Source organism: Pavona decussata, unplaced genomic scaffold, assembly GCF_977016875.1.
Source record: "Pavona decussata unplaced genomic scaffold, jaPavDecu1.1 SCAFFOLD_21, whole genome shotgun sequence".
Classification (NCBI taxonomy): Eukaryota; Metazoa; Cnidaria; class Anthozoa; order Scleractinia; family Agariciidae; genus Pavona; species Pavona decussata.
In genome coordinates, this window is record NW_028145444.1 from 4,301,542 (window position 1) to 4,315,504 (window position 13,963).

Sequence of the window (13,963 nt, forward strand, 5' to 3'; positions counted from 1 at the left end):
CGAATTTAAGTAATGCAGACTTCCTGTAGATGCTCAAACGATTTCCGCTCTCATACCGGTCCATCCATTTACTTTTATTACGATGATGGAAACTAAAAAGGGAACATAACAAACAACCAATGCCAACTGCACCCACGCTATGCTAGAAACCGTCTTCTTGTATTTTCTGATATTCTGTGGCGTCATTCCTTGCTGATTTTGGCGGTCTTGCACCTTAACTTGGTGCTGCTGCAATTTGAGAATTATCTTCGTGTAGCAGAATATCGAGATAGATAAAAGGACGACTGAAAGCACAACTGCTATAGCGAAGAAGATATGTAACAAATGAATCTAAAAGAAGTAAATAAATCCAACTGATATCGCAGCTAGCCAAATACAAACAGTGAGTGCACGAGTTCGCCTCAGTGTTACGACGGTTTTGTATCTGAGTCCCAACTTCAGGGCGAGAAGCCTGTCAACACTGATGGCGGTCGAGGTCACGATCGACGTTCCGCAAAGAAAAAAACTTGAACCATTATATATTTAAATAATCTGTTGGATGAAGTTGAAGTTGAGGTTGTTCTTTATGCCGCCAGCATTCAGCAAGAGGATGACAAAGAGCGGTCATGATACGAGACCAATGAAAAGATCAGTTGCTGCCAGGCATTGAAATAACAGTTTTGTTGGTGGATGAATAGAAGATGCTTTGTGAAGAGCAATAAGGATCAGGACATTACCCAGAGACGCAATGATGGAAAGAAAAACGTTCAAAGTAGCGTAAGATACAGCTACTTCTGCTGGAATTATGTTTGCTTGTCTCAGCGTGCTCGTAAAGCTCCTGTTTTCAGGCCAGTTCGCTATTTTTGGCCGTTTTCTTAACGGTTTCAAATCAGAAAACGCAGTTCGGCTTCACTGACAAAGGAAATCAGACCAATAGTTCTTTAATTTTTTGTTAGATGTAGTGCCCTTCGGGTTACAAGCCAGCTTTCGAGGTGAGTACACTGCTAAAACAAAGTTTTACCAGCGTACTTGCTTAATTAAATATACCTTTTAATAAATATACACTTTAACCTGTCAGCTGTTTCAACAGCGCGTCTTTGAGTCTGTAGGTTATCGCAATTCAAATGTGGGCATTCATTGGGCACAATCTGGCAGTTATTTCCAATTGGCAACATTCACGCGGTTTATAAATTAAAAAATTCTTAATGTACGTAAACAGCAATAATTTTTTCAGAGAGATGGTTATTGCTATTCAACACTGCGAAATATTTCCACCGTTCGGCTCTGGTGAGGAAAAAGCGCTGCGACTCAAATAACGGCTGCATTCACCATCTTTTAGTGCCGCAATTGTCAAACTCGTTCCCATGGCCCTCTGTCGACGTCCCTCGAAGAGAGAGGGCCCTGGGAACAAGGTTGTGAAATTATTTCATTGGCATAAGATATTAGCAAGACCAGTTGTCCTTTTTAAAAACTATAGTGCAGCTAACGTAAGAATAATGCGAAAATCACGACATACAGAAAACTGAAATAATGGAAGCCGTCAGTCACAGCAAATTCACTTCTTCTCACCTCACAGAGTGTGGTGTTAGCCGGGATAACGCCGAGATACCAACAAATCTTCTGGAGCTGGATCTCTTCTCTTTCCCGCCCATGAATTACTATGAATTAGAAAAAACGAAATTTTGTGGATTTAAAGAAAAAGTGGATTTTATATGGGAGATTTCAGGGTCACCAGTACCTTAGACGGGAAGATAATTTCCGTGTCGGTAGACTCCCGGATAATCGGAGACAGTCGGCATATATGATAACGGCAACAGGTTAGTTGGGGATAAGTTCGTCTCATGGATTTGTCAGCGTCAGTGATATTTGATATAAATCAGGGGTTATAACGGTTCATTTTCCACTGGATATCTGTTTGGATGGCCTTTATCGGCTGAAACATTTGGGTTTATTCGTAAACTGAGAAAACCTACAGTTCATTCGCCAAAATGTGAGATTAAAATTTCGTAACACTGTGAACAAAACTAATTCCTTTCGTTTTCAAAGGGGAAAATATGTCTTTAAACATGCGAAAAGGGGGGGGGGGGGGAACTAGCATTATCGTATAGCGAACAACAAGTCGTGAATTCGAATACGTAGAACTTTCTGCAACATACATTTTCAGCTAAAGTATCCGAACAGAAACAAACGTGTCCTTAAAAGGATACAGAACGATCTGGCAACACAGGAGACAACATTTGAAGTATTTTGCTTAAATGTTTTCGTTCTCGTTCATTTCTTACGCATACACTGTACTTCGTGTAAATTTACAGAAAAGACCCTTCAATTTGGTTGTTAAAAGGATAAAGTGGTTTATTTAAAAAGATTACGAAGGTTGAGTTACTGACTTGTGTTTTCATCCAACACAAACCAATCTTACGTCTTTTTTCTTTCCTATGACAGGGTATAGACATGTATGACTTAACTCGATAAACAACAAAGCCGTCTTCATATGTTCCTCGCGAGTTGACTCACTTCTTTTATCTTCCAGCAGTAAAGAATCGCAGATTTAAAGACGAGTTTCGAAATCGAAACTTCTTGAAGAGAATCAAAAGATATCATCGCTTATTCCCTCCCATCTGTTCATCTTTACGATTATTTAACAATTATTCCATGAGCGCGCGTTGGAAATGAGATGGTAAATAGCCAACGAGGGACGAAGTGCCGAGTTGGCTATAACTAATCTCATATCTAACAAGTGCGAATGGAATAATTGTTTAATTCTCCGCGTTTGGATATTGCTGTTGAAATTTCTGAGTTTTATTTTAAGGAAAAATTTCTTTCAAATTAAAACGACGGGACGTTGAGGCAACTTCCGACCAAAGCGTGCGAAACGTAATGATCACATGACACGCGCAGTTCTTTGCAAACAGAGTTGAATGAAAAATCGAAAGCGATGAAGATCGGACACAGTCGGACATCTCAAGTCCAAGAAACCTTTAAATGTACGAGTTACAACCTTTCTGAGACAAGCATTCAAGTGCTTTTGAAGTTCCAGCTCATCGAAACGCGTAATAGTTGTGCACATTTCAGCAAATGTTTTGCTCTACCTGAGAAATGTCAGCGATCGGTCTTAACCTCTTACTGCCAGGATTTGCAAGCCATCCTAAAAATTTTGAAGGTAACCGGTTGTTATTGTTGTTGTTGTTGTTATGTAATCTAAATCATAAAATCTTGCAATTTTAAAGATTTTTTAAGGAAACTTCAGAGATACGTTCCATTAAATAGTGTCATACTGAACTTTGTGGCTTTTATTGTAGTTGTTATATTGAGATGGTATTGTCTGGTATTTCTTTCTTTTCTTTTTTTTTTCCTCCATCTTTCCGAAGAAACTTTCGCTTCCCGCCGAAAAAAAAAATAGCATAGCGACACTTGGGGCAATCGTTTTCCATATAAGGTCAAATTACGGTATGTGACCTGATAACCTTACCAGTTCCTCATCCTTTCTGCAGTTATATTTTTAGTGCATATGCAGCAAACTGCCCAGACAATAATAATGCAATGCAGAGGGAAAATTTTTTGGAATGCTGATCAGTTTGTTACAATGGAGGCTGGCTGAACACGCCAGTTCTACATTCCGTAGGTTTCTTAATTTTGTGTCCAAAAACAACGACTTCTTTCAAGTTCTTTGGAGTTCGACTGTTTAAGCCGGGTTGTTTGTACCACAAATACATGGAAATCAAGTGCTTCAGCTAGAAAGGGAATTCCTAAACGTTAGTTTTCGTGTTTCTTACAGGAATCAGCAAAAGCCGGATTATTTGTGTCAAAGCTAAAAACTTGGATAGGATTGACATATGTCAGTTGAGAAACTGAAATCAGTCATGGCGACCATGCAAGTGCTTTCAACTCGCTACTTCTTCTTACAATTAGCAATTATCCTGCGAAATCGCGCGGAACAAGTATCGCCTGATACTTAGCCGACGAGGCCGTAGGCCGAGTTGGCTAAAATCAGGCGATATTCCGCAAGATTGAGCAGGATAATTGTTTTTTTATTCAACACATTGATGACAAAGCACAGATTTATAGCTATAGATTAAAAGCTGAACTTTATTTGTCAAAAAAAAAAGAAACTTGTAACATTTTCCCGCGCGCGGACCGGCATGAATGAAAGTGGCAGCTTTGTTCAAGTTTGAATGAAATCGAGAGCGTTTTGCATCAAGCTCAGTAAAAATTTGAGTACTCGTCTTGTGCGCCAATCGCTGCGGTAAGATTTTCTACAAATTTCTAGCACCAAAAGCTAAAGCCAAGCAGTATTTTGAAGCTGCGAAGGATTTGTTGTGTCAGCTGGGCCGAGCTGAAAGACTGGAAATGCTTTTCAACGATTTCTCGGGTGAGTGTTTCTTTGTTTACTACGCAAGCAATTTCACGATCTTTCCTCAGTGTTTTGACAAACGCATCTAGTGCCTTGTTGCTTGCAAGAACTCTGGATCTTTTATGAAACTAAACGGTTTTTCAAGCGGCTCTAGATCTGATGTTTCTGAGAACAATTACTTTGTACGAGTTCCGTCTATCTTTTTGTCTGCCAGATAGCTAAAATTTCTCGAGGCACTTCAGTGCGAGCTCGGATTTTCTCAGGTGGTTTTCCCCATCTCTTCAAGACGAGTCGAGATCTCTGTTTAACGGTTGCGAGAACCAATCTAAGGAAATACATGTACTGGAAGAAAGAATTTTCGTTTACAAATGATTTGTAAACGGCCGTCGAATTACACGTCATGATAATATTTTTTTGTGTAAGAGCAAGTTACCGGCCCGGGGGAAAATGTTTGGAAATTCAAAACTGTGTCAATTCTGCTCCTATAGTAATAATTCTAGTCTCGTCAACCAAATGGAAAATAAGGGAAAATAGTCTTTGGTGTATGGTAGAATTATTTCAGAGCTTTTAAACTTGTGTCTGTTTACAAACGCATGAGAGCCGTGTGGTGTGAATGAAAAAAACACGGCCACGAAACAATATTGTACAAAAATTAATTTCTAAACAAATATCGATGGTATCGAGAATTTAATAAACGATAAAAGCATCTGCGTAAAGTTTTAAACACATAACATAAATAAAATTATCGATTATTGCCTGGAAGAAAGCATTTTCGTTTACAAATGATCTGTAAACGGCCGTCGGAATCACGTAAACATGACATTTTCTGCGAGAGCAAGTTAGCTCCCGGGGGAAAATGTTTGGAAATCCAAAACTGTGTCAATTCTGGTCCTATAGTAATAATTCTAGTCTCTAAATAAACGTTAACAAATGGAGAATACGGGAAAATAGTCTCTGGTGTTTGGTAGAATTATTTCAGAGCTTTTAAACTTATGTGTGTTTACAAACGCATGAATGCCGTAAGGTGCGAATGAAAAAAACCGGGCCACGAAACAAAATGTTCAAAAATTAATTTCGACACGAATATCGATGGTATCGAAAATTTAATAAACGATTAAAATATCTGTGTAAAGCTTGAAACACGTAACAAAAAGGAAAGTTATCGAGTTTTCTCCGGGAAGAAACCTTTTTGGTTTGCAAATGATTTGTTGAAACGGCCGTCGTAATCACGTAAACATGGTATTTTTTGCGAGAGCAAGTTAGCTCCCGGCGAAAAATTATTGGATATTAAAAACTGTGTCAATCCTGCTCTTAATTAGTAATAATTCTAGTCTCTAAGTTTAAGAAAAGGAGAATACCGAAACGTACTCTTTGGTGTTTGGTACAATTATTTCAGAGCTTTGAAACTTGTGTTTGTTTACAAACACATTTATAAGCTTAAGGGCCGTGCGCTGCGAACGAAAAAACCCACGGCCACGAAACAAATTTTTCAAAATTAACTTCTCGAATATTGCTGGTATCGAAAGCGATTAAAGTGTCTATGCAAAGCTATTTTAGAGTTCTAAAAGTTACCATAACTGATCACGAACGGGTGATATAGGCAAATGTGAGGTTTCTTTAAACTTAAGCTTACTTTTCTTTTCCGGTCGACCTGCTCTAACTTGCTATCCGTCGCTCTCTTCCACGTTAAACTTTGCTTGATCGTCCCCGCTTTTTTGTTTTCTTTTTCTCTCTTTTTCTCTTCTTTCCACGTTTGTCAACATATCCAACAAATACGTATAAATTGTCTTTGTGCTTTTTGTTCTTTAGCATTTCTTTATTCATTTCTTCCCGCCAAACAAACACGGGCGCATTAGCATTGTGGGATTGCGTACGGACGGTCGGACGGTCGGATGGACAGAAATGACGTCATATCCAAACCAAAATTTCTCGCATTCACGGGTTACCAGATTCTCTTAGCTATGGGGCTCCGCTGCGCGCGCCTGCGGCGTGCGCGAGAGCTCCGCTACAAAGATTATTCCTGAATAAGTCTGAGTAGAGAAATAAATTCAATGAAATGGTTGCTTTTATTTACCAGCATGGTTGGTTCGAACCACAAGACTAATAGTAACGGCCCCAGTTCAAATATAAATAATTTTACTTTACACGGATGAACTCACTTTAGCGCTAAACAAGCTAAGGGTGCTTTTTACAAGATCAACTGTTATAAATGTGCGCCAGTCTCGGAAGGAAGTTGAATAACAATACTGTACAATTAAATGAATGATTTATCATTCAGAAGCGCACATATCACAAATATCTCACAAAAGGCAGATAGCATGCTGCTCTTCCCAAAAGGCTGAAAAGGAGACAATAAAATTTGCATACATTATTTCACCAATTATCGAAGGAGAAAATTAATTTGATTCGGAATCCTTTCCAAACGGATATGACCTGAAAGCTATGTTATGGCTCTTTTAAAATGGTAAACTTGCTAGTGATTCGAATTTAACAACTGTTCACAAAATCCCAAAAAAAACCTCCGTAAATCATTTTATTTCCGAAGAGGAACCATTGTTTAACTTTGACTCAACCCTACAAATAAATTCGTGAACGATTCCACATGAATTGAAACTTGTTTACTTTATATTCGTAGGGCCATGTCGTACATCCTCGCTTGGCTCTCTGGTTGGGAATCCCGACATTTTAGAAGATTCCAAAGGCTCTGACGATATCTTTCATTCAGAAGAAAATAAATGCATGGATTAAGTGATGCGTTGGAGTAAAATATAAACTTGACTGCAAAGTTCCAATGGTCTATTCCACAAGGAATTTTCGCCTGCCACGCAAAAAGGTGTAACAATCCAGTGATATCTATAGGAAGTATACACATAACAAATAAAACTATGATGGCCAGAATTTTCTTAATGATCTTATTGTCTTCTTTTCGCCTTTGCCTTCTGAATGAGGACACTGTTTTCCAAAATGATCTCTGTTTTAGTATAGACCTGAAAATGAGTGAATATAAAACCGTAATGACCGCCAAGGGGATGACAATTAAGATAACTGATATCGCCACGAAGTAGATTCTCTGAGCTTGTAGACTGTCAAACGCGGGTTCCCAGCTGAAGATGCAGTATCGTATGTTATTGACTTGTTTGAGACGCACTGTGTAAAAGTAATTGCCGTGTAGACCCATAGCTATTAACCATATTAGTGGAATAAGGAGTCGTCTCCGTCTTGGTGTTATGATGGGTTCTCGATATGGCTGAACCACTCCAGCATACCTATCTACAGTGATGACCAAGATACTTTGAATCGACACAGCGGTGGAAATGTCTTGGAAGAAATAAACAAGTTTGCATAGAATGACTCCAGCAGTCCCGTCAATCAGCCATCTTTGCACGCCGGTGAAGATTTGCGCTAGCTCTCGCGGAACGGCGAATGCCGATACCATTAAATCTGAGATGGCCATATTTGCGATTAGCAAGTTGGTAGTTGTTTGCGTGTGTTTGTATCTGGCAACGATGGCGATGAGTGAAGAATTTCCAATCAGTGAAATCAGCATTATGATAGAGTAACAAGCTGCTTTGACCAGCTTTATATCCATAGTCTCATCTTTTGTGAATGACATGCATTTGACTCCAGTTGAGTTTGGGTTCGTTGAATTCTTAAGCGAATCATCCATGGTACTACTCCAACAGCATTAAACGGAGCTATTGAGTTGACATTCCTAGAACTGAAATAAAAAAAATTGTTGTTTAACGAGAAGCATGCAAGTCTGTGTATTGAACAATCTTTCAAAAACTAATTAATAATTTATAAGCCCATTGACCTATCAAATGGTCGATAAAACATCACGTGCAGTGGTTTTAAAATCCGATAAAGCCTCCTCCTTATTAGTATACGGTGTTTAATTTTTTTTTCTCTTATACTAAATACCAACGTTCACAACAGTCATCATTACCATAAACTCGGTAGTTGACTAACTTGCTTAAAAGGATCTTATGTTCTATCGTGTCAAAACCCTTCTTTAAGATGAAACCATTATCTATATTGACAGACCAGCTGTTGGTAGCTTCTAGCAAAGTTGTTAGTGTACTATGAAGAGATCTGAACGGCCAGATTGACAATTAGCTAAAAGACCGTTATCATTAAGGTACTTGTAGAATTGATGGAGTATGACTTTCAAATTTCAAATCAGTCACATCCTCATAAGTCTCGCTCTTTTCCGTTTTTCTCCAGCAGATAAGGAGATACTAGAAACAAGATTGGTGTGAAAGTAATATATCAAACACGAGAAGGTGTGTTTCATCAGATATCCAAACACTGAGAAGTAGGTTGAAAAAACGAGGCGCAGCCGATTAAACATACTTTCGAGTGTTTGAAATGGCTTCTCAAACGATCAATAATTCTTATAGAAATTCAAGGCTAAAGTTGGCAAAATTTTATGGTAATTAGGATCACATATCCAAACCACAGTCACGGTTGTTATTTTCTTTGTTTTCTCTTGATGAATTGTTAATGAGTTTGAGAAGAGATTTTCTAAACCACGTAAACCAAATTTAAAAAGTCTTACTCGTACTCAATCTTGTACTCGTAGTCAAATCTTAAGGTCGCTAATTTGAAAGCTACGACGACAACAACCGCGACGACAACACCCTAAAAAATTAGGTTTGACGAGGAAAAACAATCACTCTGCACGTGCGTTTTAAGTTTTGGTACATTTCTCTTGCTGGAAAACAACGACGTGAATGAACCAAATTCAAAGTTTTGTGGAAAACGAGAGCACACAACAATTAATTTTTCATTCCCCCCTTGTTTAACTTGAACACTGGCCACTCCTACCAAGTTGGATCCTGAGCAGATGGCGTTTTTGTACAACTTGAACAAGTTGAAATTCGTTGGCGTTGCCGCCCACTGACCGACTTACGAAGCCCTCCCAAGCTCGGAAACAAAGAAAATTAATAAGGGGAGCCCAGGCCTCTCGCGCCCAGGGCCTGTCTTGTTTCCCTAGCGTTGGGGAGAGGTGGGTAGGGCAGATGCAGATTTCTTGTTTTTCCAAGGAAGGACCATCAATGATACTCTGTCGGGGGTTTACGTGTTGACGTTGTTTTCTTGGGGAGTTGTTTTATTGGGGTATTTTGTTAGGGCTAGGTCTAGTTTGTTAGGCCTAATATAAAAGGTTTTACAGCACTGCAAAAGGGTTACCTTTTCTGTCAAAAATGTTATATAAAAGGATAAGGGTTTGGATCTCGGGGCGGAGCCTCCCTGAAAAAAAAATTATGTTGAGTGTCTCTCTCTCTCTCCCACCCCCACCCCCTTCTCGCTGTCTTGCTGGAGTCAACTGTCATATTTAACAATTACTCTACCAGCGTGCATTGGATACGAGATGATACTTGTATCGAACAAACGCTAATAGCATAACTGTTTTATTAAAAACAACACGAACGAATCCCTATATCTTGCTAATTTTGGTAATATTTTCTTTTTCAAATATGCGTACTCTTACCGTATTTGCACGGTATTTATACCATGGCCGCTAAACCAATCAAACATGTGGAATTCCCTTTTTATGATAAGCTACTTTTTAATAACAACTAATTAGTTCGGAAGGTGTTCTTCAAACAAACGTTAAGTGAAATAGCAGGTGTTTCGTATTGTAATGTGCTCAGAACTGTTTCATTTCCTGATAATGCCATAGATTTTTAAGAGCTGTTGTTACGTTTTTATACCCTTAAATCGAGGTATCAAGGCCAGTGTACCTATTTATTTTATTACACAACGTCATTTTCTCTAGTCAACGATCACTCACACCTTTTTTATTCATTAACCAGCCGACAAGAATGAATTGCAAGCACACCGAAGAATGAATAAATTAGCACGTACTTACCTATAATTGCGTTATAGTCCTTTTACAGAAGACCACAATGGTTTAAAATAAACAACAATAAAAGAGTTGCCAAAAGCTGGTCTGCGAATACATGTATTAAAAAGTAAATTGTTTTCACAACAGGTTTCCAGCATTGTCAGCGTCCTTCTAAAATCTAAACGAACCCAGAGTCGGTAAGCTTCGCTCTCGTTACACTCAACTATTCGGCTCGTTGTTTCTACAGCTAAGCCTGTTAGTTGAGTTGTAAACCTTCCGTGATAGACTGTTTTCTCTGGTTACGTTTTTTTTCATTTATTCTTTTTGAAAAGCTTATCTTATCATTATTCCATCTTACCCTTGCTTTAAATATTGTAAACGATCGTTGCGCCGGGTTTCCGCTTATCTTCCTCGGTCCCTAATAAAGGCAATGAAGATTACTTGAACAACAAAACTGTCCTAATGTGTCTGATACGAGTTGCCTTACTTCTTTTATCTTCCAGCAGTAAAGAATCGGGTTGGGAGACGAATTTAAGTCAAGAAGACTTCCTGTAGATGCCCAAATGATTTCCGCTCTCACGCCAGTCCATCCATTTACTTTTATTATTATGATGGAGACCAAACAGGAAACATAACAAACAACCAATGCCAACTGCACACACGCTATGCCAGAAACTGTCTTCTTGTATTTTCCGATATTCTGTGGCGTCATTCCTTGCTGATTATGGCGGTCTTGCACCTTAGCTTGGTGTTGCTGCAATGTGAGGATTATCTTCGTGTAACAGAATATTGAGATAGATAAAAGGACGACTGAAAGCACAACTGCTGTAATGAACATGATACGTATTAAATGGATCCAAAAGAAGTAAATAAATCCAACTGATATCCCAGCTAGCCAAATACAAACAGTGCGTGCACGAGTTTGCTTCAGTGTTACGACGTTTTTGTATCTGAGTCCCAACTTCAGGGCGAGAAGCCTATCAACACTGATGGCGATCGAGGTCTGGATCAACGTTCCGCAAAGAACAAAACTTGAATCATTATTTATTTGAATAATCTGTTCAATGAAGTTGAAGTTGAGGTTGATCTTTATGCCACCAGCATTCAGCAGGAGGATGACAAAGAGCGGTTATGATACGAGACCAATGAAAAGATCAGTTGCTGCCAGGCATTGAAATAACAGTTTTGTTGGTGGATGAATAGAAGATGCCTTGTGAAGAGCAATAAAGATCAGGACATTACCCAGAGACGCAATGATGGAAAGAAAAACGTTCAAAGTAGCGTAAGATACAGCTACTCCTGCTGGAATTATGTTTGCTTGTCTCAGCGTGCTCGTAAAGTTCCTATTTTCAGTCCAGTTCGCCATTTTTGTCTTTTTCCTAAACGGCTTCAAATCAGAAAACACAATTGCTTCACTGACAAACGAATTGGGTTTTAATGGGACTAGTCGTTCTTTAATTTTTTGTTAGATGTAGTGCCCTTCAGGTTACAAGCCAGCTTTCGAGGCGACTACACTTCGAAAACAATGTTTTACCAGCGTACTTGCTTAAATATACCCATTTTAACCTGTCAGCTGTTTCAACAGCGCGTCTGTGAGTCTTAGGTTATCGCAATTAAAATGTGGGCATTCATTGGGCACAATTTGGCAGTATTCATGTAGCCACATTACGTTTTTCCCAATTGGCAACATTCACGCGGTCATAAATTAAAAAATTATAAATATACGTAAACAGCAACAATTACTCGGGCCGTAAGGCAGCACGAGTTAAGTTTTTGGTTGCGTTATCAAATTATTTTTTTTATTTTTTGGGTCGCGATGGGCCGAGAGATAAGACCTCTTGCCACGAGTTAAGTTCTCGGTCTCGTTTTATGTATTCGAGCGACACGAGTTACGTTTTCGGTCGCGTTATCAAATTCTTCGCATTCTTTGTACTCGGGCCGTGAGTAGTTAAGTAGTTGGGGAAGGGGAGGGGAGGGCCCCGATCTCCCTCATTTTTTTTCGCTTCCTAAGCTCCCCTCCCTTTCCCCGATGTATTCTGCGAGTCGCTATTCTTTCGAATCAAAACATTTGGCGTCGGTTGTGAAGCGTTTGTGAACAGTTTCCCTTAGCGCAGAGAGGGTTCTGGAGTCGTTAGAACAAAAAGTTGATGGCAATGATAGCATGTCGAGTGGCGAAGAAAGCGAAAATGCAAGGATTAAAGCCCGTGGATATAGTATAAGAGAAGAGGAGGTAGCTTGAACGTGGTGCACTCGGTTTCGTCTGATTGGTAAATTAGCGAGGGTGACAGTTGTGCAAGAAATCATGAGCCTTTGGAAGGTTTGTCGCACGAGCAGCACGCGAATGAATTTAACTCCGCGCAAGATGATGTAGATGGAGGGCATGTAAAATGCAAATGCGAAATCGAAACAGAAAAGTATAGTGAGGTTTTGCAGCTTTCTTCGGGCCCTTTGCAATGCAAGATGCTGCAGAATACTCAGAAAATTCAAAGAATTCCAAAGATTCGAATGCAGACCTCACCGCAAGCAACGCGAATGTTTCACGGCATAAGAATGGTCATGTCGAATCGAACGATCGATCGCAAGTGCACGCTGAGGAAGAGGGGAAAAGAGAGACAGTTTCTGACTTAATGAACGCTTGGAATAATAGGGCAGCAGAGGTGCTCGAGGTTTAGGTGCATAGGATCCATTAACCCGTTTTAACTTTCAAAGGTCATCTTTAAGAAATGCCGAAATCCACGTTTGAGAAAACTGCTGCTCTTTAGCTTTTATTTTAATGTCCACGCCTTAGGTTTTCATCCAGAGACTTACAAGTTCGTTCGAACTACGCATAATAACATCAAAATAGCCCCAAAAGAAAGTACCGCTAAATAGCTTTGATTTTGGTGACCACAATTAGACTTAATATATTTTCCAATTTGACTTTATAGAGATGTAATCGGTGTCGCGATCGCTATCGTGTCACACTCAGTCGTGCGATGGCAATTCTCGTGTTTGATTCCTTCGCCGGAAAAATCCTGAACCTTCATGGGTTATCACGCGGAGCATTTTTATTACAAAACGCGAAACAAGTTCAGAAAAACACGTTCAGAAAAATTGGCGGGCCAAGGAATACATCACGCATGACAAATTATGCGAACTTACTTGCAATTTTGTTAACAGTTTTTGAATTGTTCAAGAAGGAAACCGTTTTGTCGCCAAACTTCTTGAATTTGTGCCCTAGAGCTCACAGAGCTTTGTTTGGCTAAATCATGTTTCATATCGTTGATACATCTGAGTAAAAGAATTTGAGCTTATATTGATAAGTTGATATTTGAGTGTTAAATTAAATAAAAAAAATTAAAAAATTAAAAAAAAAAAAGTGTATGCTAAATAAAGGAGATTTAAAAATTGTCAATTGTACAGAAATTTTTATCCATCGTCGACAAATGCTTCCCCAAGAGCCACCCATTAAACAAGATCTTTGACAGACAGACACTAAAACTCAGCTACTCATGCATGCCAAACATGAAAACCATCATCGCATCACATAACAAACAGATACTCTCAAATGTAGCAACGACCCAAACCAAAATCATGACCCGAGCTGCAACAGCTGCAGGAAGAAAGCAGAATGCCCACTTGATGCTAAATGCTTCCAAGCGCAAGTGGTCTACCAAACGACGGTAACGACGGTAACAACAACAGAATCGTACGTGGTACTGGCATCAAACTTTAAAGAACGATACCGAAACCACCACACATTCTTCCGAAACACCAACAGACGGAATGCAGTGGAACTATCTGAA

At 39.3% G+C, this 13,963-nt stretch overlaps 1 protein-coding gene across 1 annotated transcript; it reads right to left on the reverse strand.

Moving 5' to 3' along the window:
* Window positions 1-6,953: 6,953 nt before the first annotated feature.
* Window positions 6,954-7,997, reverse strand: LOC146486334 (QRFP-like peptide receptor). The gene has a single exon (XM_085096654.1). The coding sequence runs from the start codon at window positions 7,995-7,997 to the stop codon at window positions 6,954-6,956; it is 1,044 nt and encodes a 347-aa protein (XP_084952780.1).
* Between the last annotated feature and the right edge of the window lie 5,966 nt (window positions 7,998-13,963).